The 27,832-nt window shown below is 50.9% G+C and overlaps 1 protein-coding gene across 1 annotated transcript in view; it reads left to right on the forward strand.

Moving 5' to 3' along the window:
- The first annotated feature begins 226 nt into the window (after positions 1-226).
- Positions 227-27,832, forward strand: part of PRIMA1 (proline rich membrane anchor 1) — a 57,258-nt gene continuing 29,652 nt past the window's right edge. The window contains exons 1-2 of the mRNA XM_068553595.1: positions 227-319; positions 6,957-7,092. Of these exons, the coding sequence (XP_068409696.1) occupies positions 227-319; positions 6,957-7,092 (229 nt within the window). The remainder of the gene's footprint in view (positions 320-6,956; positions 7,093-27,832) is intronic.

The raw sequence follows: 27,832 nt of genomic DNA on the forward strand, positions 1-27,832 counted from the left end.
GATGCCGGCCCCCGTGAGTGTGCATGAAGGGTCAGCGAGGATGCAAGCTGGAATGAAAGGCCAGGCTAGTTTTACGAGGGTGCGCCAGGGTGCGGGGCGTGCCCGCCCAACCTGGACTGCTACGTGTGTGTGCGGGTGCGCAACCACGATGGTGCCAGCGGCGCCCGCCTGACCCGAGCTTTGCTCCCCTGACAGTTCGCCCCGGGAGCGGGTGCCGCGGGCCGAGATGCTCTTCCGGGACCTGGTGCTGCGCCGTGGCTACTGCTGGCCCTCACTGCTGCTGCACTGCGCGCTCCACCCGCTCTGGGGCTTCGTGCAGGTGAGCGGTGGCGCGGGCTGCGCGCGCCCGAGGACCTCCTGGTCAGGACCGGGTAGGGGATGGTTGTCACTTCACTCCCACGACCCTGGCTTCCTGCAGTCGCCCCTCTGATTGGTCCTGGGAAGAGTTGAGGAAAAGAAAGGATGCATACTCTCGCCCTGAAAAGATAAGAAACTCCGGAAGGAGGCTTCGGTCCTGGCCTGCTGAGGCCTGCAGGACAGCGCCTTGGAACTGAAAGGGCTGAGGGAATGCCTTCTTGATGATAATATTCTATTGCAGAAATGCAGACAAAGAAACCTTAGAGCTTTTACAAACTTAAAAAGAAAAATGATACCAAGAATATACCTTCTTTATTTCCCATCAGAGCCACTAGTAAACCTCATATTAGCCTTCTTAAACTGGACTTCAACACAGAAGGGGTTGTTTCTTGTAGGTGGTAGAGTTGAGGATGTGGACAGATTTTGCGAGGGGGCCACTGGTGGGGGAATGTAAGGAGCAGCTGTCCATCTATAAGGACTGCCTGCGGATGGAGTCTTCACCCTGGGCCCCCCAGTCCCCAGGGCAGAGACCAGGTAGCCACCAACTCGAGGGACCTGTGTTAGGGTCAAAGAGATGGTAAGACGGGATGGTGCCTAGTCCCTCCCAGAATGCACACAGTCAGCAGTACAGTGGAATGGTGAAGAGGTGGACTTTGGTGTCAGCTCTGAATTTTGAGCCCCAGCTCTGCCCCTTACCAGCTGGGGGACTTCAGACAGTGCGCTTAACCTCTCTGGGCTCTGGTTTCTTCTTCCTCACTGTGCTATTATAAGTACTTGATAAGATAAAGATTACTTAGCCCAGCTCCTGAACCATAATAAACACTAAATAGCAGCTGTTGCCGCCATTATTGATGGTAGTAATAGTAACGTCACTCATCTATCTGGCTAGCCAGGTACTCTGTTGATTGCTACGTAGTCTGATCAACAATTTTGAATTGTTTTGATCGGCATTTTTACCATTTCAGTCATTGAAATACCCACTCTGGGGTATTTGCAGCTTCATGTCCCCCTGGCGGCATTTTGGGGTTTGGGGACTATTCAGATAGTTACCCTGAGTAGGAGGTGACAGTCTAGAGAAGATGGGATTGAGCAACACAGCTTGCCAGGCTGCCAAGGTTCATGAGCTGTCCCAAGTGATGGAGCGTTGCTGGGAACCAGGGTGGTCAGTCCTGCTTGTATGGTAGCGCTGGTGACCCCTGGAGAGAACCAGGGGCTCTAATGCTAGAACCAGCCAGCTGGGGGGAGAGCTCGAGTGGGGGAGGGGCATACCCCCCTCCTGCAGCGCCAGGCCCATCTTCTGCTCTCTTCCCTGGCTTGCCTCTGTGTCACTCACAATTGTTTTCCTTTCGGAATTGACAGCTTTGTTTAATGTGTGAAATGGCAGTTATTAAACTCAGCTGGGCCTCCTCGGGATTCAGAATTTTGTCACTTCTAAACACTTGGGTGGTTTGGGACCAGTTTCTCTTGTTCAACTTTTAGCTGAACCTCAGGTGTTAAGCTCACTTCCTTTTTGTATTCACTTGTTTACAATTTTCCCTCTTCTGGGAGACTTTTTCAGCTAGTACGGAGAGCAACATGATGATGTTGTTAATCTCCAAGGACTGGAATTTTCTGCAGGAACTAGCAGGATAGAAACAGCAGATCCACCACCTCCCTACCCACTCCCACCACCAAAAGAAAGGATTTTGTAAAGTAGCTTCGTGTTTTAGCAGTGTTCTTGAGCCAGGCGGTACTCACACAAGCAAGTTTGTGTGTGTGTATTTCAGATGCCGTTACTCAATACAAATCAATTTTTGTGAAAATCAATTAGAAAAGAAATCCTCCAGACAAGTAGAATGGGTAAAATCTTGGCTGGAGGCGCTGGAAAGATTAATCTAAAAATGATAAGGACTGAGAAGTCAAGGGAAAAGGGGCTTTGGAAGGAATGGATTTGGTTTTTGAGCAAAAGAGCTGAAACCAGGAGAAGAGAGGGGAGAAGAGGAAAAATCAAAGTGCACAAAGCCATGTGTTTCCCTTTAAGTGGAGAGAGTATCATTTGTCACGTCATAGGAGTTTCTTGCATATAAAGAAATCTATCTGTGCTTTCATGAGCTTTTTGCCAGAAGAATCCCTCTAAGTCGTAAACATCTGGAAGGGTGAGACCAGCACAATAACTGGTGAAGCAAGAGGTCTGTGGTCCCTCAAAGCACCGGGTTCCAACCTTGAGATCAGCCAGGAGCCTCTGGCTGCTGCCTGGATAATAAGAAACTTAATCATTACAGTCAGATGACATTAAATAGCCACAAGGTTGGTGGGGGCGCTCTTTAGGCTCTTCCCTTTTTTCCTTCATGTGTCTGGAATTGAGATTTTGGGCTTTTGTGATTTAGGGTTCTTCTAAGTTCACTTCCAGATGAGTCCTTTTTTTTTTTTTTTGCAAGTGAAGAGGATGACAGGCTGGCGAATTTATTAGGTGTGACAGGAGTGTGTCTCATCAAGTTACTGTGGTGCTGGCCTGTCTCGATAAAAGATACCAGAAGCCATCATCCTTGTGGGCGCCCCCCTAAAGCAATTGTCATGGAGACAGGCTCTGATCCGGGCCTGTGGGTCTCTGTGTGGCAATGAGGAGCCATCCCAGACCCAAGCGATGAAGCCATTACAGCTTCACTTATTTAGTCAGCTGCATTTATTGGGCACCTACTGTTTGCCAGGTCCCCCCGTGTTAAGTGCAAGGGATCTAAGGATCCCTGCCTTCATGGCATTGACAGTCTAGCACTGGAGAGATTGTTAGACAAGTCATAATAGGCAAGAGTGCTCAGTAGGAGCAAATAGCTTAGAAACAGGAGCTTGTGGAAGATTCAGAGAAACCTCGCAGATGCAGTGCTTCAGCTGAGACATGAACAAGGAGAAATCAGGAGTCAGGATGCTAGCGTGAGTGAAGTGTCCAGGCGGTGGAGGGAGCAGCCCCGAGGTGGGAGGAGAGGGCAAGGCATTGGAAGAACGCAGGTGAGGCCTCTGTTGTAAGCCACTAACATCGTGTCTTACACTTTGGACTTGATCCTGAGGGCTCTGGGGACTGTGGAAAGTTTTAAGAAAGAGGCGATACAATCTCAGATTGGCATTTTAGAAATCTCAGTCCAGCTCCAGCACAAAGTTTGGATTCAGGGAGCGGGCGAGGCAAGGGGCACAGGGGCTGGTGAGAGTAGGGTTGCCAGATTCAGCAAATAAAAATACAGGTGGTCCAGTTAAATTTTCAGATGAACAATGGTTCGTTCTTGAGCATTAAGTATATCCCATACAATATTTGGGACATATTTATACTTAAAAAATGTTGTTGTTTCTCTGAAACTTTACAGGGGTGTCCTGTATTTTATCTGGCAACCCTAGGAGAGAGGCAGGGCTACCCAGTGGAGGTGTGATGGTGTCCTGGTTTAGGGCTGTAGCACTGGGAGTGAGGCGAGGTGGATGGATTCAAGGACTATTTAGGAGGACTGGGCCAGAGAGCTACACTGGTTGGCCAGAAGTGGGAAGTGGCTGCCACAGCACCATGTCCCCCAGACCACAGTGCCAGGGACCAAATCCAGGTGAGTGCAGGACCTCTCTGTGCCTCAGGATTCTGGCCCCAGGAGAACGCTGCAGAGCAGGGACAGGAAGGCAGGAGATGGCACAACTGGAATAAAAAGTGTTCACAGGAAGTCGCGATACCGGCTTTAGGCGGGTCATTGACCTCTCTGGGCCTCTGCTCCTTCTTGGTCAGGTCTAGCTAAGAGCAAGTGACTTCAGGGGCAAGTTTCTTCTCCTTGTAAGACTCCCCAGGATGTAAACCAACCAAGCCAGGCCTTGAGACAAGCTCGTGGTACTGAGATTTCCTCTCTGCTGGTCTAAACACAACACTGCCGACCCGCAGAACCCCAAAGTGGACCCGGAGCTGAGGGATAGGGTAGATCCCATGTTTCTCCACTGCTGGGCAGACAATCCCCAGCACACATTTTTACTGAGCACCAGCGGAACGCCGGGCCCTGTGCAACTTTGGTGAATCACTTAGGCTTGCCAAGCCTGTCGTCCCAGCCAGTAAGTGTGGATGACAAGAGCTACCTCTCTTGATTATCCTCATGGTGAGAGGAGAGCCTGTTTCCCATGACTGACACACAGTAGGGCTCAGGAAGTCACACTTGGTCAGGATTGATAAAGCACAGACCCACCCACCTTTCTGCTCCAAGATGCTCACAACTTAGTGTGGGAGGACATTAGCAGTGGGAAAGGTGCCCCAAAGGGGAGGGTTTACGAGGTGAAGAGGCAGCACTGGGCAGCTGGGTCTAATCTGGGGGGGCGTGGGGTTCAGGACAGCTTGCCTGGGAAAGCCACGTAAGAGCTGGGTTTGAAGGATGCATAGAAGTTGGCACGTGGATAAAGGACCTGTGTAACCAGCTGTCAGTCTAGGGAGGCTCAGCGGCCACAGGCCTGCACTGGACCAAACCAGTGAGGAGCCCGAGGGGTCCCCACCTCGGGGAGAAGGACAGCCCGCCCAGGCTGGCTAATTTTCTGATGACCTTTGGGTAAACAGTTGTGCCCGCTCGCATTTCAGTGGGACCGTTATACGAGACACCACAGACGTTTAACACGCAGTGTGTGCCTTCACTTCCCCCACTTCAGCCTTGAAACTTGGCCCTGGTTTCCCTGCCTGTAATTTCATCACATTAAGCACTCTTATACATATGTGCCCTTACAGCCTCTCACGAAAATAGGTCATCGTGTTGGGCCAGGTTAAAGAAACGTGCTCCCCTTGAACGCTCTTGCATAAATTGCACCTTGGAGAGTGGGAAAGTAATTGCTTTGGCAATGGCATTGCTTGAAGTTTGCACACTTGGTAGAGTTGAGCGGAGAAGCAATCTCAGAGGCCAGCCGTTGGAAGAAGGGAGATTTTGAGCAACCGCCATGGTCTTAGAAGGTCAGAATCCAGATGGTGATGGGAGGGCTGACAACTACGCTGGGGGAGAAGCCAGTGGATTCGCCATGACGTCTAAGGAGTTAACCATCTCCGTAAAATAACAGAAAAAGCTCACCGTCTGAGGATATGCTCTTCCCGGCGGGAGGTAAGCTTGCCTTCCAGAGTTTGAAATGCAGTCAGTGGTCCTTTAAAAACACTAAAAGGTGGTGAGCAGGAGCTTCGTGGCCTCGTCAATATTAAGTCAGGGCTGTAAATCAGTCCACCGCCTGCTGCCATTCCGGTAGCCATTACCCATCCTATTCACATCTGCCAAGTGGCAAGGGAGCAGCCGAGCCCTGCTGGCTCTCTCTGCGGGCCTGGAACACGTGCAGCAAAGGGTCTGCACTGGCCTCCACAGACAGGCCTTCCGTGGCTGGTTGCAGGGAAATTGGGGTTCTGGGTTTCTACTCACTGGAGATGACAGCCAGAGAAATGAACTGTGGGCATCACTGAAGTAGGGGGTGACCACCAACTCTTCCTTCATGTCTTTAAATCAGCTGTTCTCTGGACAGGCAGAAAATGCTAGGTTTAAAGATTTATGGCACTCTGCCATAGAGAGGGATGCTGGCAGTTGGTCTAAGCCAGCCATTCTCTCACTGGCTACACGTTAGAAGCTTAACCTGGGATGCTTCAACAAAATACGCATGCACAGCTCCACCTGTAGAAATTCTGACTTAACTGGCGTGGGAAAAGCTCAAGCATGAGTATTTTTTAAAGCTGCCTGGAGATTTTAATGTGCAAGAAGGGCTGGGAACCGCTGGGTGAACACAACCCACTTTTGCTCCCCTTTTTAGTTTACAGATGGGGAAAGTGGGACTGGTGTTGAAAGAACACCAGCCCAGGAATCAAGCAGTGTGGATTCTGGTGAATTCCAGGCATTTCCTTAGGTGTTATGATGGCGAGAGAAAAAATAAAAGGCCTGACCCCTGACCCCATAGACCTTAGTAGAGTCCAGTGGTAAATAGGCGGATGAGCTAGGTGAACACCCCAATGTGGATTTCTGCCACACAGAGTGAAATCCGGTGCCAGGAGAACCTGTAAAATGGAGATCTGACCTGCCCACAAGGCCACTCGGGTGGCTCGTGGATCACACTGGGAAGGTTGTTCTGCTCCCCTTCGTCACGTGCGCCACCAGAGCAGAGGCCTGGCCGGGTAAGGTTCCTCCCCCAAGATGGGGGGACCTTGGCCCAGAGTGGACACAGAAAGGCCATCAGGAACTGTGGCCGGAGAAGAGGCGAGGGCTTGGTCCTGCACCGTAGCCGGGCAGATGGGAGACGCGGTTAGGTCAGGTTACGCAGAAGGTAAAATCAGTGCCCTGTCACCATCTGGGTGTGAGAACCTCAGGCGGCCACTTCTCCTGCCTGGGCCTCAGTTTCCTCATTTGCACGATGGGGAGATTCTAGAAGCCTCTCATGAATGCCCAAGCCAACTGCCCCAGTCCCACAGAGCTGGAAATACAACCTAGGTCTCCATCCCTGCCAGGCCAGCCCCGCATAACACTGTTCCCTGTGAGCCAGCCCAGCTTCTGGCTCTTCTTCCTGCCTAGGTCTGCAGGGGTGGGTGGGCCGGGATGGTCCCGTTTGGGCTCCCAGTTGCCGCATCGGCTTCTCTCGGGCGCCCGTGCCCATTCCTGCAGGTGACGCACGGGGAGCCCCGGAAGTCCTGCTCCAAGGTGACCGACAGCTGTCAACACATCTGCCAGTGCCGGCCCCCGCCCCCGCTGCCCCCGCCCCCGCCGCCCCCGCCGCCGCCCCGACTCCTCTCCGCCCCAGGTAAGTAAAGGCTCAGCCCTGGTTCCGGTTTCTCTTCGCGTTTTCCGGGGCCCAGGAAGGACCTGGGAAGCAGGTTCCCGGGAAGCCAGGAAGCAGAGGGCAGCCTTGCTTCCTTTGTAATTTTCCACTGGCCGAGCAGGAGGGAAGCCAAGACCCAACTTTTCCCTGCAGTCTGCAAAACGCCTTTCCCACAGAATGTTCCTGTGAGATGGAGAAAGATGTTTCTCCATTGGTTAATCAGATAAAAGTCAATCTCCATTTGATGAGTGGCTCTGCCTGGACTGTTCCGGAGGCCAGGCCTTGAAGGGGGGCAGCCATGGGCGCTGGTCTGAAATACCCCTCCCGTGAGCATGGTTTCATTTTTTGATTTTAATTCACGTGTAAGGGAGCAATTAGTATAGAACCGAAGTGGAGGCCCTGAGAGCAAAGTTACACGGGTGCCGTTCAGCTATTTGCAGCGAGTTCTGTTACACACACACACACACCCGCATCCCCTCCCCCGCCCCGGTCACTTGTTCGCCTTGATTTCATCTCTGAACAATTTGATTGCAAACAAAGGAGTGTTTCTTTAGCCAGAAATGGCTTCAGTCCTGACCCGTAGGGGTTAAGTTCCCTGCTTACAATTGCCAGTTGATAAGGTCTCTAACAAGAGATTCTGTATTTTGGTTTGATCAGTCAAGTTGCGGCCTATAGAATGCCCAAGCTCATGTGTGGATCCACCTCATTAAACACATCTCCGTTGAGTTACTTGGGGCATATTTTAAGTAACTTTGACGAGGCTTATTCTCTGGTAAGCCGTGTTTCCAAGCTTGCGGTGTGCAGGCAGGGATGCAGTGTTCTGGTGGAATCTTTTGCAGTTCACGTGTGTTTCTGCACTTTGTCTGCTAGGCCCCCACCTGTCTCCATTCTTCCCTGACACCCGTGGCTCAGTGCTTCTCAAAGTGTGGCCCTCAGCATCACCTGAAGCATTCGTTTTAAAGTGCAGCTGCACAGGGCCACTTCAACCCACTAAGTCAGAGCCTTTGGGGTGGGACTTAGGAAGTGGCATCCTAACAAGTTCTGAGATGATTCAAGTGCAAGTTAAAGTCAAGAAGCTCAGCCTACCAGGCCCTCTGCTCCAGGCCTCTGCAGGATCCTGCCCTCCCAAGATTCTCACCCTCCTCCTCTCTCCTGAAGGAACCCCTGGGCTGTACTGTGGGGCCCCGCCTCAGGCCCCTGGCCCCTCACTCCCTTCCCTTCCATGAACTTCCTTCTCCCTCCGCTATTCAAGCTCCAGGCCCGTGCTGCTTCCAGGTGTGTTTGTACCTGATGGATTCACATCCGCCAGTTACAGTCTGTTCCGTTCATCCTGTGCGAACCGAGCATCTGTGCCAGACACAGACCTGAAAGACCATTCTGGTCTCTGGGATCTCCCGGCCTCAAGGAAGGCCTTCTGTCAGCGACCCACAAAAAGTGACCTGAGAGAGCACAGAAATTGTTCTCCAGGTGCACTGGAAATCCTTGAGTAGTTGGGCCAAACTACAGCCACAGTAAACAGCAACATTGACTTGGGTCTTCATAATAAATGGAATTGTTCTAGGTCATTGAAGGGGTGGTGGGGAAAGGGCATCCAGGCAGAAGCAACAGCAAGAGCAAAGGCTTGGAGGTGTGACTCTATGCGACTTCTCATGGGAGGTCCAAGCCCCTCAGACTGTGAAGGGCCTTGTGTGCCTGGCCGAGTAGATCACATTTCATCCTGTGAATCGTTGTTTGCCAAACATTCACCTATCCAAATACCTCCTGTTGTTTGCCTTATTTTTTTTTTTTCTTTAAACAGACTCACTTTTGTGTTTATACAAATTAATCTCCAAAGAAAACTTTAATAACTACCATCAGTGAAAAACCAGAATCACTTGCATAAGTAGAAGGTGACCATAAAAACAAATGCAAACAAACCAGTGTTTTAAAGTTCTAGCCTGTCGTGGAAAGTTCTGAGCTCGAGGCCTTCTTTCTTTCTGCTAAAAAGGGAGTGCAGCAGGTGATAGAGGGGTAGCAGAGCTGTAGTAGCCCCGTGCGGAGATACTTCTCAAGAAAGAAATCAGAAGGTTTGTGAAAGAATCAAAAGGGGCCTAAGTTTCTTGTTCTATGTTTCTGTGCGTCTGAGCACCAGGTCCAGGTGTCATCCAAAACCAGCTCACTTGCCTGCAGGGACATGTGTCCCATCCTTTAGGAAACTCTGCTCTGGGCGGCGATGAGCCCACGAAGGTATTAAGCAAAGAAGTGACACGATCCCACATCGTCCGCTTCAGAGTCAACTTTCCTGACAATGTGGAGGGTGGATTGGGGTGAGCTGCCCGACTGGGGTAAAGAGGGGACCACTGAGATACTTCAGGCCCCAGACCACCCACGAAGGCCTGAAGCCAGGTGGGGGGCTGTGGAGAAGGGGAGGCGGGTGGCGGTGCCAGGTGTGAGGGGACAGAGGCCTCCTGTGAGCTTGAGGCCTGAGGGCACTTCCAGGTTAGAGGACAGCAGGTGTAGTTTGATTCTATGGTAGGACTTTTTCAGTTACAAGTAGCAGAAACCCATCTTGAAGTGGTTTAAGTGATGCAAAAACTAGAGAGAGATGTTCGTTTTTTGGCTCATGTATTGGAATATTCCAGCAGCAGGTCTTATATGATGATGGTACTGGGTTTCCGTCTCCACCTCTCTCTTCTGATTTCTCCTGGGTCACCTTTTCTCTCGGGCAGGCCCAGTCTCTGTGGCTCCAGGCTCCAGGATTCCATCAACCTTACAGTTAGTAATCTCCCTACAAGGGGAGCTTCTCTTTCTCAATCATTCAACTAAAGACCCGGGGCTGACTTTCACTAGACCAGCTTGAGTCACACGTCCATCCTTGGACCAATCATGATGGCCTACGAGATGGAGTGTGCTGATTGGTCAGGCCTGGGCCATGTGACCACGGTCGACAGTTGAGTTTTATGGATAGAGGTTAAGAGGGTGGTGGCTTCTGAAAGGAAAATCCAGGTAGAGGGGTTGTAACCCAAGGATGAGGACGTGGACACTGGGCAGGAGGACAGCGGATGCACCCCACAGCCATGGGGTTCCGGGCAGATTAGACCAGTGGCAGAGAATGTGTTCTGTACACTGTCTTGGTCCTCACTGAGCTCAGCCCAGAACCCCGCACACGAGTACTGCCCGGTCAGACAGCTATGGCCACATCCACGACGTCTGCCTATTCTTTAATCCCTGAGGAATTAGCCTCTCCCAGAGGGCACGGGGCTTCAGCAGGTGTGCGCGGAGCTCCCCAGGTGCTGGCAGGGGCTTGGAAGTCAGCTATGAGCAAGAGAGGAGCAGCTCCTGCCCACAGGGAGCTCACGGTCCAGTGGTCCATCATCTGCAGAGGGTGTGCCTAGGAGTGTCCTTTCCTGCCATCTTTCTGGATACACTGGCTCCAGGCACATGCCAGCCTTTGCTCCTTTGGTCATCAGATATGCCTGCATCCCTGCCGCTCACAAGGGCTTCTGATTTACCTGGTGAACGTTTGCCGAGTGTCTGCTCTGCGTCCAGCCCTGTGTTGGGTGCACTGGAGGCCCACGGAGAGTTGTTCTCAATGGCGGGGCCCGGGTAATGAAAAGACTGAGAACACGGCATAAGAGGTCGAGACCCTGAGCCTGGGTTGGTGTGCTAGCCCTGCCACTTCCTCTGCATGATTATAAGAGGGCTGGTAAACATTTTTTTTTTTAATTTTTATTTTATACTGGACTATAGTTGATTTACAATGTTGTGTTAGTTTCAGGTGTACAGCAAAGTGAATTAGTCATACGTATACATATATCTATTCTTTTTCAGATTCTTTTCCCATATACGTTATTATAGAATACTGAGTAGAGTTCCCTGTGCTATACAGTAGGTCCTTGTTGATTATCTATTTTATATATGGTAGTGTGTATATGTTAATCCCAACCTCCCAATTTATCCTTCCCCCGCAGCCTTTCCCCTTTGGTAACCAGAAGTTTGTTTTCTATGTCTGTGAGCCTATTTCCAGTTTGTAAATAAGTTCATTTACATCATTTTTTTAGATTCCACATATAAGTGCTATCATGTGATATTTGTCTTTCTCTGTCTGACTTACTTCACTTAGTATGATAATCTCTAGGTCCATCCATGTTGCTGCACATGGCATTATTTCATTCTTTTTTATGGCCGAGTAATATTCCACTGTATATGTGTACCACATCTTCTTCATGCATTCATCTGTTGATGGGCATTTAGGTTGCTTCCATGTCTTGGCTATTGTAAATAGTGCTGCAGTGAACATTGGGGTGCATGTATCTTTTCAAATTATGGTTTTCTTCAGATATATGCCCAGGAGTGGGATTGCAGGATCATATGGTAGGTCTATTTTTAGTTTTTAAAGGAATCTCCATACTTCTCCATAGTGGCTGTACCAATTTACATTCCCACCAACAGTGTAGAAGGGTTGCAATAGGGCTGGTAAACTTAAGCCTGAGTTTTAGGCGTGAGGTTTTCACCCACCAATGGGGTTGACTGGAGGATTCATGTAAGCGGCAAGCGCTTTGGAAAACTGGACCGGTATCCACTGCTGCTAACCATTGTGTGAAAATCATTCTGATAAAGAGCAGCCTCTGAGTGTTAGACTTAGGGAAAAAAGAGGTGCTTTGGGGGAAAGGTATTTAGTTCCAAAAAGGGCAGGAAGGGAGGATCAGGACAACGTGAGAGAATTTCCAAGTAGACCTTGGATAGGCAGGAGCACAGGGAGGCCGGACAGTCCGTGGAGGGGCTGAAGCAAAGGCCCGGAGTTCGGAGCCCGAGGATCAGGCAGGAGGCGCCCTGCTGCAGGATTGTCCTTCTGCAGGAGTGTGGACTTCGGTACATGTGTCAGGGATAGAGGGAGAAAGAGGACACAGGGAAACCTCTGTACCTACTCACACAGACCTGTAAAGTCGCCTGTAAAAGGAAGGGCCAGAAACATTTGCCAGAATTGTTGGGCATCCTCCCCGTGGCCAGGCAGGCCTCCCTCTTCATCCAAACAGCACCTGCTGCTGCCCTGCTGCTCCAGGCTACCAACGTATCCCGAGTTGGCCGGGACTCTCCTGGTTTTAACCATGAAAGCCCTGCATCCCGGGAAACCCTGTAGTCCTGGGCAAACGGGGATGGTGGGTCACCTACTGCTGGGCCACCCACTGCTGGGCCACCCTTCTGGCAGTGGCAACGTGGTTTTTCAATTTATTTCTTATGTTTTATTTTGTTTTACTGTGAAACTTTCAAGAGCACTGTCCCCTCACCCCCCCGCCTCCAGCTCCATTCTAGAACGTGTTGAACATGGGGGCAGCTCAGCCCCACATTTGTCTGTGGGTCCCCAGCTCGGCTGCCCCTCCCGGCCGCCCTGGGACGTCTGTTGAGACAGCCTTGCCCTGAGTCCTACTTGCCACCGAGAAGGAACTTGGAAAGGGTTCTTGTGATGTGGAAGATTCTTGGCCAGCATCTCCAGTTTCTGCCCTTTGTTTCCCAAGCTCTGCCCACGCCCTTCACACTTTAGGTGGCGACTGCCTAGGGCAGCTGCACTTTGTAAACTTTTGCAAACAGTGGGAGGCACTAGACTGGGTGATTCTCAAATGCAAGTGTGGTCAGAATTCCCTGGAGGGCTTGTCCAAACACAGGTTGCTGAATCCCATCCCCAGAATTCCTGATTCAGTAGGTCTGGGGTGGGGCGGAGGATTTGCATTTCTAATATATTCTCAGGTGACACTGATGCGCTGGCCGGCCAGGGCACACCCTTTGAGAACCAGCGTCCTAGAGAATGGCAGTCAAGTCAAGGGACTTTGGAGTCACATGCAGCTCTTCCACTCCTAGCTCTGCGACCCTCAGCATATCTCATCCCTCTCAGCCTCAGTTTCCTCATCTGTAAAGTGGAGCTAATGATACTTACCTCAGGAGGGATTGCAGTGAAGACTGGACATTATACAGCCTGTACTTGGCAGAAACTACAAGCTTAAAAGTGGTGTTACAGCACAGTGGCTCAGCCTGGCTGTCCTGCCCTCTAGATCTGGGGTCCACCCTTGTTCATGAGCTAAGTGATTTGGGCAACATGTCCTTAACAGCTTGGGACCTCAATTTCCACATCTGTAAAATGGGGCTAATGACAACACCCGCTGCATATGGGCTGGGCGGTCGTGAGAAATCCATGCCATGAAGTTAACACAGAGCAGAGCCTGGAACCCAAGTAACACTCACTGAATGGCAGCTAATAAGTAATACTAATGCTAACAGTAGTAGTAATAATAATAATACTAGGTCACTGACGTTCAGGTCAGGAGTTGTTTAAACATGGTTCTGGCACCTCGCTGCTGAGAAAGGAGCATCTGAATAGAAACTCAGGGAGGAAATGAGCGCTTTAAGGATGTGTAGATGCCCCTAGGTATTCAACAGAGAAGAAAAGGTCTACTGAGAATACCACTCTTCCCCCATTAGGGGCAGCTGTCACCAGGCTTGTGATCCCCAGGGTCAGCCCCAGAGTCCCTGGGTGAAAGTATTTCTGGAAGGCATGGGCAGGGGTGGACACTGGCAAAGCAAAGGAACAGACGTGCTCGAGGGCCCGACCAAAAAGCCCACGGCAGCTGCCAGGGCTCAGGACTGGGCCGACTTTGTAAATGTCAGCGATGGCCCACTCGTCCCCGCGCGTGACTCAGACGCTGCGGCCGAGGAAGGAGATGTGTACCAGCCCTCAAGGAAGAGCATGTACACCCCCTCCACGAGACCTGCTTCTGAGGCTGATGGGGCCAAAAATAGCTGTAGCAGAACAGAGGCGTGAGCCTGCATTCCCATAGTGCCTGTCTTTAAGGAGCTCAAAGCGCTGAGATAGATTTGATTTTTTGCGTTTATTTTATTCTTAGAAAAACCCGAAGAGAGGTTGACTCCGCAAAGGTCACACAGCAGTGGTGGAGCGAGGAATGGGGTCACCTGGTTCCCCTCCTATGTGCCAAGGGCCACGTTTTAACAGAGAGAAGCAAATGGGACTGTGGAAGTTCTAGAAGGCTTTTTTTACTCAGCCAGAACACTAGGAGGAACTGGTACTCAGCCCCCGGTACTGAGGTGGAAGCTCTGTGCTTCTCTTCTCGTTTAATCCTCACGTACTCCTTTGTAGGAGGTCGTATCAGCCCCAATTTCCCTTAGGAGCCTGGGACTCAGAGAGGGTGACTTACTTGTTCCCAGCGGCCCAGCTGGTAAGGAGGGGAAGCACTTCCGGGTCACCGGATTACTTCCTGCTGAGTCCTCTGCCTAGCTCTCCTCCTCCGTCTCTGAGAGTCAGCTTCAGGGGTCCCCTTTCCTTTCCTTGAATGGGCCTCGCTCCTTCCCGTCTCGGAGCCTCTTGCATATACTAGTCCTCGTGTCTGCCAGGCATCCCCTCGAAGTAGTTAACCTCAACTCTGGCAGATCTCAGCTCAAATATCCTCCAGGAAAACCTCCCCTGACTTCTACAGAGGTCACTCCGTTCCCTGTTCTGGTTCTCGATGGCTATGGAGTCAGTCACGCCAAAAGTTAGTGGTTAAAAAAGCAACCCAAGTGTACTGTCCTTTCCTCTCAGCAGTTATGGGGGGTGACGGGGCTCCACCAGGAGGGTCTTGCTCGGGGTCTCCATGCAATCGTAATCGGTTGGCTGGAGCTGGAGCCATCTCGAAGGCTCCCTTGCTCACGCCTGGTGGCTGATGCTGGCTCCTGGAGGGGTCCCCAGCTGGTCTTGTTCCTCCACGTGGCCTGGGCTTCCTCACAGCATGGTGGCAGGGTTCCAAGCTTGAGAAGCAGGTAGAAGCTGTACGCCTTTGATGATGTAACTGAGGAAATCATGCGGCATCATTTCCGCTGCATTCTGTTCCTTGGAATCAAGTAACCAAGGCTGCTCAACTTCTAGGTTCAGGGAATTCGATTCCACGTCATGGTAGAGGAGCGTCAGGGAATTTGTGTACATTTTAAAACCACACACATACATACACACACTCTTTGAACTTTTCCTTTTCCTTTATAGCAATCATCCTACTCTTTCAATATCTAATTAATTATTTGACTAATGCCTGGGCCTTTTGCTAGATATAAATAATTGCGTGTGTCCGCCGTGTCCACTTATAGCCCCAGCTTGTTAGCATATGCCTGGCACATCACAGGTCCTCAGTAGCTACTAATTTGTTTCTTTTGCAAAGATTTTTATGCTCTACTGTATGCCAGGCACTGTGCAAGGTTCTGGGAGTGCAGTGGTGAACAGGATGGAAGGGTCCCTGTGTGTGGGACAGAAAATAAACAAACCAATAATATCGCCAGAAAAATAGAAGATAACGTATCCTACAAAGGTAATTAAAATCACAGGATCTGATAGGGGGTGACTGGGTGGTCACTTAGATTGTGTGGTCTGGGGACAGGAGATGACATTTCAGCTGAGACCCGATTGAAGGGAAGTTGTGGGCAAGGAAGACGTGGGGGAAGAGCGTTCTCAGCAGACGGAACAGCAGCGCGAGTTCCTCGTGCGCTTGGGGTGTGTGAGGGACCACTGTGGCTGCTGGCTGAGGCGAGGCCCAGAGGGAGGGCCTGGGAGGCCAGGGAAGGGGTTGGGGTTTTATCTTAAGTGTAAGCAGAAGCTTCGAGAGGGTTTTGAGCAGGGCTGTGGCGTGACCTCATTTATACTTTACAGAGCCCGGCTCCCAGTGTGGAGACTGTCCCTTCGGTCCAGGTGGTGATGGGGGAGCCTGTGAGGTGGCCTGGATGGGGGGAGGGGAGAGGTGGCAGTGTCAAGGCCTGGTCTGATTGAAGATGGTTTCGGAGGTGAGGTGATGGCTGCGGTTGTAGGGAGCGAGGGCAGCAAGGATGCTGTTAGGTCCTGTGGAATGAACAAGCGGGGAAAGCCTGAGGACATCACTCACAAGCTCCCCCTCCTTGGTCACCTCGGGTGTTTGTGATCTCAGCAGCGGGATAATGATGCAGACCCGGGTGGTGCCGGGAAGAGGTGAGCGTGTGACGAGGGACTTTGGATATCGAACACAGGCTGTGTCACTTGGGTCGTTTCTTGTTTCACGGGTCATGTTGGTGCCAAGCTGGTCTTCACTGCCGCCATTGATCTGGACCTTGGGGTATTGGATGTTCATCATTTGCGGGAGGTGGGGTTTCTGTGCTGTTATCTTTGAGCCACTTGTCTGGTCTGTGAGTAGTAGGATCTGGTGGCTGGGCCCGGCTCTGTCTCTTACCAGCTGTGTGCTGGTCACTCAACCTCTCTGAGCTTCCGTTTCCTCATCTGCCAAAGGGGGCTCAGGATGCCGTCCTCAGAAGGTACCTGTGGGAGCATGAATAATATGTGGGCCTGGCCCAGCACCCACTACGTCCCCACTCCCAGGAAATGGGCCCTCTTGCCAATATAATCCTTGCTTGAGCAAATCTCTTATCCAAACCAGTCTCAGCTCTCCCATCCCTAAAAAGGGCTGCCTGGCTCTGCCCTGCGTTCCCCTCGACACTAAGCATCACGTGTACGGTAGCGTGATTTTTTTGTGCCCGAACTTGAGTGTCTGATGTCCGTAATATCTTTCAGTACATGGAATTGTTTGTCTTCCATGTATTTGGGCATATCCAGCAAATAAAAGATTACAAATTGATGTGGACTTTAATTTCTTAACAAACCTATATTCGTTGATTTATTGAACAAACGTTTGCCAAGAGGTTGTGCCCTGGCAGGTCTTGGGGCTGCAGAGATGAACTGTGCACGGCCCTGCCCTCGGGTAGCCTGCCTCTGGCTGGATGCCTGAGCCCTGCTGCATATCGGCATCCCCTGGGAGCTTTAGAAACGACTGATGCCCGGGCCCGCCCTCAGTGGAGGTGCTTCTTGCATGAATCCAGGTCGAGACCCTCGGCTGTAACCAGAGGCCAGAGGCAGGAAGGGGTCTGTGCCAGAAGGAGGAAGAGGTGAGGGCCCAAAAGACTGGTGAGGCTTGCACGTGAGTGACCTCCTGGTACCGCTACGGGCGCTGTGATGACCCCAGAATTGGGGCCAAACAGGGCAGGGAGGGTGCGGCCCCCATAACGGAAGGGGAGCCTGCTGGGTGGGGGGCATGATCCTGGCTAAAGGGCCCCGCCTGTTGCATCGGGATGGAAGGCTGGTTCTGACGCCCTGTGACTCTGGCCTCACGTGGACCTCGTTTTCCTCATAGGGCTGTTGAGAGGGTCACATGAGTTTGAAGGTGACGGTGCTTAGAACAGTGCCAGCACGGGGTGATTGCCCTGCCAGACTTAGCTATTTCGTATTATTATGGAAGTCATCTAGAATGTCCCACTTACGTCCGGGTCAAAGCAGCCAGCCTGACCTGTTTAATTTCTGATCCAGTCCCTGAGGTCGGGGACTGTTGATTCGTCTTTGTCCCCAGAGACAGCTCAGAGCTTGACATGGAAAGTGCACACTGAGTGTTTGAATATATGAATGCATGTGTGACTAAATGAGGAAGACAGAAGAGAAACTGTCCAGGACAAGGGGGTAGAGAGGGGACTGACATTTTTTTTAAGAGTCTGCCATTTGCCAAGGAGCATTTGGGACCATGTCTTATTTAGGGCTCGATGGAGGGTGGGGTGTCGACTTACCCAGGCAGAGCTGCAGCCCTGGCAGTCGGAAGCCCAGCCAGCGAGCCCAGGAAGGGCACCAGCAGCACCTGGTACAAGCTGTCACCTTTTTCCACTGTGATTGCCACAGGTGACCTTGCCCCCGGTCAGACCCAGATGGATCCACACCTTCTAGCTAGGAGTCCACACCTCTCTTTAGCACCCAAGAAAGCACATCAGCGTTCAAGCGAGTGTTCTCCTTTCAGAAGGATACCTAATTTATATACTTAAAGAGCGGTAAATCACTCACAGACATTTACTCATTCATCAAATATATGGAGAGCTCTCCGCTGAGGTCACAGACTGAGGAGGACACAGTGGGTAAGACAGGGCGAACCCAGGGAAGCTTCAGTGGGGGACGATCGGGGCTCTGTTTTTTCTCATGTGGAGTTTGGGATGCCTGTGGACAGCCAGGAAAGGCAGAACACACAGGAATTGTAGACTAAACGGAGCACCAAGTGTCCGCAGGCCATCGGTCCCCTGAGAGGAGAGGGTCTGTACTAGAGTAGGTGTCCTGCAGGAGGCGCTGGCTGAGCTGAGGGGGGATGATTCTCCAGGTGAGGGCTGGGCGTGCTCACAGCAGAGAGAACAGCAGGGGCAAAGGATGGGAAGCCACGGTGATGGGAGGCATGGTGAGAGAGGAGTGGAGGCGTGGCAAAGCTTGACAGTGTGCGGGAATCTCAGACTCACTCCCCGGGCGGTGCGAGCCCTAGAGGGTCCGACTGGGTCCGACTGGAAAGCTGCCAGCTAAGCTGCCTTTACTCAGCCCTGGCTGGGGACAAAGTAGAAGGAGGCTGAAGGCAGAGGGCAGGGAGGAGCTGGTGGCCTGGGCCAGGGAGCAGCTATGGGGCACGAGAAATTTCAGGGCTCAGTGACCAGCCGCTGTCCAGGGTGAGGGCAAAGGAAAACTCTGTCTGATCAGATCCCCCTTGTGGAGACAGGACACGAGGGAGAGGGATGGCCTCAGGAGTTCCAGGCTTTGTCACGTGGCATTGGAGGTGGCACAGGACAGCAGGGGAGATGGTTGGCTGGTGGGTCTGGAGTTGAGGACAAGAGGCCTGAGCTGGCCCTAAGGATGGGGTGGGAGCACCAACGGCCTTGGGGCCAAAGCCACTGGAGATCAATCACCTGGGGAGAGCATGGGGAGGACAGAGCCTGGGGTTCGGGGGAAGAGGAGCCCGAGAAAGGGCAGCCAGAGGGGAAGGAGGAAAACCGGGAGAGGGGAGGGGGCAAGGAGTCGAGGGCTGGGAGGGCTCACGGGATTTGTAACCAGGAGCTGGTATCCACCCTCCTGTACCCATTTACCTTCTCCTCCAGAGTGGAGAAGAATGAAGGAGGAAGAAGCTTAAGAACTGAAACAAATGCGTGGCTCCCACTTAGGGACCATTGGAAGTCAGGTGGTGATAAAGTTAGTCTAATCCAGGGAGGCTTCAGGGAGGAGGCGAGCTCATTGTGCACACCTGGAAGGTGGGGAGAGGTACGATTGGCCTCAGGAAGATGAGCTGAGTGGGAAAGGGCATGAGCAAGGTAGGGGAGCTAGTGTGGACGTGGCTGGGAGCAACCAGGGGCCCCCAGTGGAAGATCTGGTCTGCGTTGTCACAGGTGGGTGTGCTGATCAGGGTTCAGAGGCAGAGTCCCCGGGACGCTGGGAGCTGAGGCTGGGGGAGGGGATGGCAAGACCGGGAGACCTATATTCATTCAAACATTTCTTGAGCATTTCTACATTCCAAGAGCTTGGGCTACACTGTGGAACAAAGTAAATGCAGACCTGATACTCTGGCAGGGGAGAGAGAGCAGAGAACAATAAACTTGATGAAACTTTAGGCTGTAGAGTGTGCTAGAAATGTAAGTGCTGTGGGAAGAAAGTGAGCTAGAGCAAGCTGGGCTTGGGCCACGTGGCAACCTGGACGGAAGATGGCGGTGGAGCGAAGACTTGGAGGTGAGGGAGCGAAGCTCACTGGTACGTGGGGAGACTGTCCCTGGTGGAGAGGACAGCCAGGCTGAGGCCTGGGGTGGTTGAGGAGCAGCCGGTGGGGGCGCAGCGTGGCTGGGGCAGAGTCAGGTGAGGAACATGGTCAGATTCCAGATGTGGGCCCTTCACACTTCTGAATAAGCTGGGTTCCAACAGGTGGTGTCCTGGGGGACCAGGGCAGGGAGCGGCGAGGGGTGGCTGGACACTGCAGTTGCTACAAGGTGAGCAGCTCCAGTGGGGTCTGCCCCAGAGATGCCGGGGCCAGGGCTGTCCTGGAACCAGGACAGAACCATCTGATTTCAGGTCCCAGCCAGCCCCTCAATGAGCGCTCTGATTCGAACAAGGCTCTGATGGAGGGCTTTGTAAGTGGGCTGGTACTGGTGTAATTAAAAGAGGGAAGTGATTTATGCATCTGCCAGGTGGGGGATGAACGCCTACCACCTGGTGCTTCCGGGTGTGAAGCCTGAGTCCTTCATCACTTTCATGGCGCTGTGATCGGCTATGCAGCCCAGATCTGCCCCACCTGTATCTCCAGGGCCCTGGGACTGGCATTCCCAAAGCCACCTCTTGGGTCTCAATCCTGGCGCCCGGGTCCGGCCCAGAGCAGAGGCCTATTGTGGAGGAACCATCATGGAGGTCGTTTCTGTGGATACAGGAAGAGAGTTGAACTCTGTAAGAAACATGGTGATAGTTTCTCTGAAGTGAATCAATGCTGACAAATGAAAATAACACTAAAGAGTCTAAATATACTCAGACACAAGAAGCCAGTCTCTCTTTTTTTTTTTTTTTTTTTTTTTACTGAAGTCTAGTTGATGTACAATATTATATGTTACAGGTGTACAATATAGTGATTCACAATTTTTAAAGGTTATACTCCATTTGTAGTTATTATAAAATATTGGCTATATTCCCTGTGTTGCACAGTATATCTTTGTAGCTTTTTTTTTTTTTTTTTAATTTATGGCTGTGTTGGGTCTTTGTTGCTACACGTGGGCTCTCTCTAGTTGCAGCTAGCGGGGGCTACTCTTCCTTGCAGTGCGCAGGCTTCTCATTGCAGTGGTTTCTCTTGTTACAGAGCACAGGCTCTAGGTGCGTGGGCTTCAGTAGTGGTGGCTTGCGGGCTCTACAACGCAGGCTCAGTAGTTGTGGCTCACGGGCTTAGTTGCTCCGCGGCATGTGGGATCTTCCCGGACCAGGGCTCAAACCCGTGTCCCCTGCTTTGACACGTGGATTCTTAACCACTGTGCCACCAGGGAAGTCCCTGTAGCTTATTTTATACATAATAGTTTGTCCTCTTAATCCCCTACTCCTATATTGCCCCTTCCCCCCACTGGTAACCACTAGTTTGTTCTCTCTATCTGTGAGTCTGCTTCTCTTTTGTTACATTCACTAGTTTGTTGTATTTTTTAGATTCCACATATAAGTGATATCATATAGTATTTGTCTTTCTCTATCTGACTTATTTCACTTAGCATAATGCCCTCCAAGTCCACCCATGTTGCTGCAAATGGCAAAATTTCATTCTTTGTTCTTCTTTCTCTAGTTGCTTTAGATGTAACATTAGGTTGTTTATTTGAGATTTTTCTTGTTCCCTGAGGTAAGCTTGTATTGCTATAAACTTCCCTCTTAGAACTGCTTTTGCTGCACCCCATAGGTTTTGGATCATCGTGTTTTTGTTTTCATTTGTCTCTGGGTTTTTTTGATTTCCTCTTTGATTTCTTCAGTGATCCACTGGTTGTTTAGTAGCATATTGTTTAACCCCCACGTGTTTGTGGTTTTTGCAGTTTTTTTCATGTAGTTAATTTCTAATCTTGTAGTGTTGTGGTCGGAAAAGATACTTGATATGATTTCAATTTTCTTAAATTTACTGAAGCTTGCTTTGTGGCCCAGCATGTGATCTATCCTGGAGAATGTTCCATGTGCACTTGAAAAGACCGTGTATTCTGCTGCTTTCGGATGGAATGCTTTATAAATATCAATTAAGTCCATCTGGCCTAAGTATCATTTAAGGCCTGTGTTTCCTTATTGATTTTCTGTCTGGATGATCTGTCCATTGATGTAAGTGGGGTGTTAAACTCCCCCACTACTATTGTGTTACTGTCAATTTCTCCTTTTATGTCTGTTAACACTTGCCTTACATACTGAGGTGCTCCTATGTTGGGTGCATATATATTTACAATTGATATATCTTCTTCTTAGATTGATCCCTTGATCATAAAATTTCATTTTTTTGTGTGTGGCTCAGTAGTATTCCATTGTGTATATATACCACATCTTCTTTATCCATTCATCTGTTGGTGGACACTTAGGTTGCTTCCATATCTTGGCAATTGTAAATAATTGGGGTACATGGGATGAACACTGGGGTTCATGTATCTTTTAGAATTAGTGTTTTTGTATTTTTCAGATATATACCCAGGAGTGGAATTGCTGGGTCATATGGTAGTTCTATTTTTAGTTTTTTGAGAAACCTCCATCAAGAAGCCACTCTTGGTTTCTGCTATAAAAAAGCTCACAACCCAAAACCCTTCTAACTTTTTGGTCAAGAACCAAATGAAACTAGAGTCTGGATGCCCAGTGGGAGATTGTTGCAGGTGTTCAAACATCTGCTGAACTCTTGCTCTGGGGTGGATGCTGTGGCAGGAGCTGGGGATGTGAGCGTATAGTGGTGATTACAGGGCAGAAACGGAGGCTACAGAGAGGGCCCTACCTTGGACAGAGTGGCCAGGATAGGCCTCTCCGAGCTGTCTGATATTTGAAGGAGAAGGAACTAGCCTTGTGAAGACTGGGGAGAGCATTCCAGGCAGAGAGAATAGCATGTACAAAGGCCCTGTGGTGGGAACAACTGTTGTGCTGGGCATGGAGATCAAGGGGGAAAGTGGTTTAAAACGATGTTAGAGAGGTTAGTACCAAATCACGCAGGGACTTGAAAACCATACTTTACATACTACAGAGCTGGATTTTTTCCAAAGTGCCATGGAAAACCACTAAAGAAGTTTGGACCAATACGGTGGCACTAACAGGTTTACTTTTGAAGACAATCATTGGCGGCCGAGTGGAGAATGGGCTGGAGGGGCAAGAGAGTTATAGGGAAGACCAGCCAGGAAGCTATCGCTGTTGCCCAGGTGATGGGAGATGGTGTCCTGGACTGGGGCAGTGGCCAAGGGGAAGGAGAGGTGGACAGGCAGATCCCAGACACAGTTTGGAGAGAGAGCCAGCAAGATTGGGTGGAGAAGGATGAAGAGGAAAAGGAGAGAGTCTAAGGAGGAGATACAAGGACGAGAAGTTGATGCCAACCAGTGTCTGCCAGCAGTTTGGTGGCCCTGGTACCATCTGCTGAGCAAGGATGCTGATTCACTCAGCTCATTTGTACGGAACACCTCCTATACGGAACACTTACCGGGTGCTAGGTTGAGCAACATAGAGATAAGTAAGAACTGTTCCCTGCCCTGGAGGAGCTCACCAGCCAGGGGAGGGGGGATAAAAAGCTATCATCCAGCGCAGAGTACAATGGATACGAAGTGCTGCTGAGCCCAGAAGCGGGAGCTCTGAGCGGTCGAGGATGACTGCTTGGAGGAGGTGGCATGGAATTGAGAGCAGTTAGGATTTTGAAGAGCAGACGTGGGGAGGGGTATGAGGGTTGATGGAAAAGGTGCTCCAGGTGAAAGAAACAGCATGAGAAATGTGGGGAGTCAGGAGTGTCAAGGCCTTTTGGGAACCTGAGCGTGGTCCCACTTGTTGGGAGCGTGGGATACCGGGGCAGGGTGATGGGAGTGGGCACTGTCTCGGGATGGACCGGCTGAGGGGTCTGGATGTGATTCGAGAAGAGCTAAAGCTTTTGAGCAGCTGAGTTAAGCCGACCAGGTGGCGTTTGAAGACTATTAATCTCACAGAGACGGGAAGGAGGCCGAGTCCACTGCACATTTGTGTGTCTCTTTCTAAGATTGTGCCAAGATGTCGGCCTTGTTTTGTTCCCCTTTACAGCCCAGTTTATGGGGACTTGATTTATGCTGGCTCTCCATCCCATTCCTCTCTCTAAATATGGTTAGGTTGCAAATGCGGATGGTATCTGTTAGTCCTGCAGCGTGGGCCTTCCTTCAGTTCATCAAGATTGGACAGGACCTGGCAGTGGCACCCATGCTCCCCTTTGCCCTTTGGCCTCCGAAGAAAGAACCCAGTAAAGGTTCAAGGTGTATGGGACCAGCCTGTCTGGGAAGCTTCCAGACCATGATGCTCGCACTGGGGCCTCTGCCAACAACCAGAGCAGGTGGTGACGGCAAGTACTTCTTCTTGGTCACTCCTCTTCCAGGAAGGCCTCCCCTCCTCCAGGTCTGGAAGTTGGGATTACAAATGGGTTGCTCCAGCTGGCTTGTTGGGCTGCCTGGGGAAGAGCTGGGTTTTTTTCCTTTCTTACTCGGCCAGGAGAATTGCTGGGCTTAAGAGATTCTAAACTCTGATTGTGCTGGAAATGCAGTTACCTTGACTACTCAAGAGTATTTTGATTCTTTGAAACAGGCACTTTTTCTCCTTCTCCTCACCTCCCTCTCCAGCCCTTTCCCTCGTACTCCAAGTTCATACTTTTCCAAGTTCAGATGAATCTCCCCCACCCAACACACACACACACACACACACACACACACACACACACACACAGAGGCAGTGCCCTGCCCTCCTGACACCCTCTTTCCCTCTCTCACCTTGAGCTGACTTTGATCCTACCTGTGGTTCTCAGTCAGGGGTAAATCAGCCCCTTAGAGTCCATTTAGAAAAGTGGGGGGATTCCTGTTTGGGGGTGGGTGGGTGAGTGCTGCTGGCATTTGATGGTCAGGGGCCAGGGATAATAAATGTCATGCAGGGGACAATTGACACGACAAAGTCCCTCCCCATAATACTAATAGGGATCCTGCTGAGAAACTGCTTAGCCACCAAGCCTCGTTTTGAAGCAGCCAGACTTCAAGTCCTAACCCGGTGTCCCCAGGAGGGTTCACTCTTTCCATTTTTGGAAAACTCAGTGACCCGCATCGCTACCCTGGAAGACAGTTACTGTCTCTTTCGATGATTCTGTTTCACTTTGCATAATGGCTTGAGGCTTGTCCACATTCATGTATCAACCATTTATGAAACACCTTGCGAACAACAGAGAGATGCAGAATAGGCAAGACCTGGCGCAGGTCCTTAGAGAGCTTGTGTTTACACTGCTGAGTGACTCTAGTGGTCTTTGATGACCCCACCAACTCACAGTGCCCTGGAAGGCAGAGGATGGGTCTACTTCATTCCCACGTCCACCCCACAGAGCTGCTTCACAGTGGCCTGCTCACAGACAGGATGCCATTCATGCCTGTTGGCATTCTGGTTGGCTGGAGGACAGGGCCCTTGGTTGTCCATCACCAGGACTTTTGTTCTCCCCTATGCTGTCAATGCTGATGTATGAAATTGAACTTTGACGCGTGGTCTTATGTGGTCAGGTACTTGTATTAGGCTGTGTCTTTATAGGCGTTATGTTTTTCTTGACTTTCATTGGTCATCCTGTCTTATATCGGGTGCCCTAGGGGCAGAGCCTGAGCTGGGTTCAGGTGTGTTATCATTGAAGGAGGGTTCTCAGGAGGGAAGTGAGGGAAACAGGACCCGAAACGGAAGGAGCCAATCAAGGGTATGGTTTCAGGGCAACCCACAGGGAGCTCAGGATGTGAGCAGCTCCATCGAGGAAGCCGTGAGGCAAGGGGGCAGCCTTTTGTGCTTCCAAATCACTGACTGCCCCCGTGGTCCATGGGGGACCCCAGCAGCTTCTCCTACATCATTAGATGCAAGGAGCCTCTCCATCAAGTTAGGTACCACACAACATGCTCTCAATTTCTTGGCCCAAATCTGGCAGAACCCTTTGCTATAAAGACCTACCCAATCTTGTCCTCCTACCTTTGAGATTTTTAAATGTTTCCCTCAGTGCTTCCCCACTTTTGTTCCTTTCATTCCCTTTGTCCCCCATTTCAACTGGTCTCCTGTTCCCACCAAGACAGAGCCCGGTGCCCTGAAGTGCCCAGCTCACCTCAGAGACTTGGAGAGCTTGAGGGGTGCACACGGAGGGGGGTCAATCACCCCAGCCCTTAGCCACAGCTGATTTGCAGCGCAAAGCCCCCTCCCTCAGGTCCCACGCCCAGGCCAGAACCCTGCATTCCTTTACAGTGAGAAATACACAAAAGATTTTTGTCTCATCTCTGAGAACATTCTGGACCTTATAACCAGCAAAGCAGTTTATCTCCTTTCTCAGCCCTAAGATGCTTTCTGCGGGCCCCTTAAAGCCCTGTGGGATTACCGGTTCTGACATTTACTGCTCCTCGTTCCGGGAGAGACTATAGGAGTGTGAGCGTGGTGCTGGCTGATGTTTATTAAGTGCTGCTGTCTCCGAGGTGCAGCCATTAAGTAATACCGCTAATCCCTTTCTTGCTTTTTTTTTTTTTTTTTTTTTTTTTTCAAACGCACATCCCACAACTTATCCATCCTCCCCTTGGAAGTTATCCCACTCTGTGCTGGCTCTGGCAGTTCCGTCACTGCCCGGAAAGTTTCTAGATTCTTCCCTATAAGGGTTTGAACCTGCGTGGCCAAAACGGGGAGCAAAGTTAGGCATCTGATTTACAATTTACAAGGGAGATTCTGGCAGCTGTGTGGAGGATGGATGGGGTAAGGGAGAGACCAGTTAGGAGGCTGCTGTCAAGAGGGCAGGTGAGGGCGGAAGGGACGGGAGGCCAAATTCGAAGGAAGAAATGACGAGACTTTAGTTGCATTGAATTGGAGGGAACGGTGAGGGGAGGGGGGATGTCAGGAAAGACCCCCCAGTTTCTGAATTGAGCAGCTGGGTGAATGGATGATTGGAGAAGGAGGGGGTTGAGGGGTGAAAAGTGAAGAGTTGGGTTTGGGACACGGACAGTCCAAGTTGGCCTGTAGACCACCTAAGTGGAGATGCTGAGTCAGGAGCTCAGGGAAGATGCTGGGTCTAAAACCGTAAATATGGGAGTGGCTGGCACCTGGCTGGTGTCTGAAGCCCTGGGACTGGATACGTCTTCTGGGGAGAGAGACAGGCATGGGAGAGGCCGCCTGCAGCCCCAGAACCTAAGAATGCTGCATTCACTTTCTCTCTGTTTTTCAAGATGACAGCCTCCTTGCCTTCGTTTATTCCCAGAGGAATAAATCTTTAAAGCTGATCCGTTACTGAGGCCATCACCTGGGTCATTGCCCCCCAGAAGGATGAGAATGGCAGCCATATCAGACACCACACTGATGGGCTGTGGCCTCACGGGCCACACCCAGTGTTTAAAAAGAGAAAGAAACAATATGTAATCACCAAAGGTAGTTCACGTTTTAAAAATCCTGATTTCTGTGTTCTCTTAAAAATCAGCACCTCGCAGCGCTGTGGAATGGAAGTGTGAGCTAAGGCTCAGAGTGGAGTCCTCGAGGTGACGAGGGCAGTTTGAGGCAGTGTGGGGTTGGGAGGGGAGAAGAGTAGAGAGAAGGAGGCTGGAAGGACTTGGGGGGGGCGGGGGCAGGGGGGGCCTGGAGGGACTGGAGTGAGTCTTTGTTCTTTGCTAAGCTTGGCGATCCCTTCGTGCTTCTCTAGGGAATCTTCGGTAAATGCTCGTTCCTCATTACCGCCTGTGGGTTGGCCCCGGGGGCTGGGGGCAGGAGATGCTGAGTTGGCCTCAGGGTGAATTTGGGACAGGACGCAAGGCCCCAGGAGCCCATGGCATCTGGTTTACCGTCTCTGTCTAACAGAAGTACTGGAAAGGCTCCGTATCCCTTATCTGAAACTTGGGACTGGCTGTGTTTTGGAAATCAGAATGCTTCAGATTTTACAAAAGCAGTATCATATACCAATATATATCATATATCAATGGATTAAGTAACACCTCCAGGCAGTCCAGCACCCAATAATATTCCTGCAGTGAAACATGTGGATATTCACACTAAATGAGACAAATCACAACCATAAAGAAACCCACTTCCCCACAGCTCAAGTTTTGCTACCAAATTAATTTTGGCAGCAAGTGACAAAGAGTTGAGGTCCTGCATTTGAAAAACATCCTCTTCTGAACTGGCTGGATAAATCGTGACATATCCATACCTTGGCACTCCATTCAGCAATTTTTTTAA

The sequence above is a fragment of the Eschrichtius robustus genome, chromosome 1, assembly GCF_028021215.1.
Source record: "Eschrichtius robustus isolate mEscRob2 chromosome 1, mEscRob2.pri, whole genome shotgun sequence".
Classification (NCBI taxonomy): Eukaryota; Metazoa; Chordata; class Mammalia; order Artiodactyla; family Eschrichtiidae; genus Eschrichtius; species Eschrichtius robustus.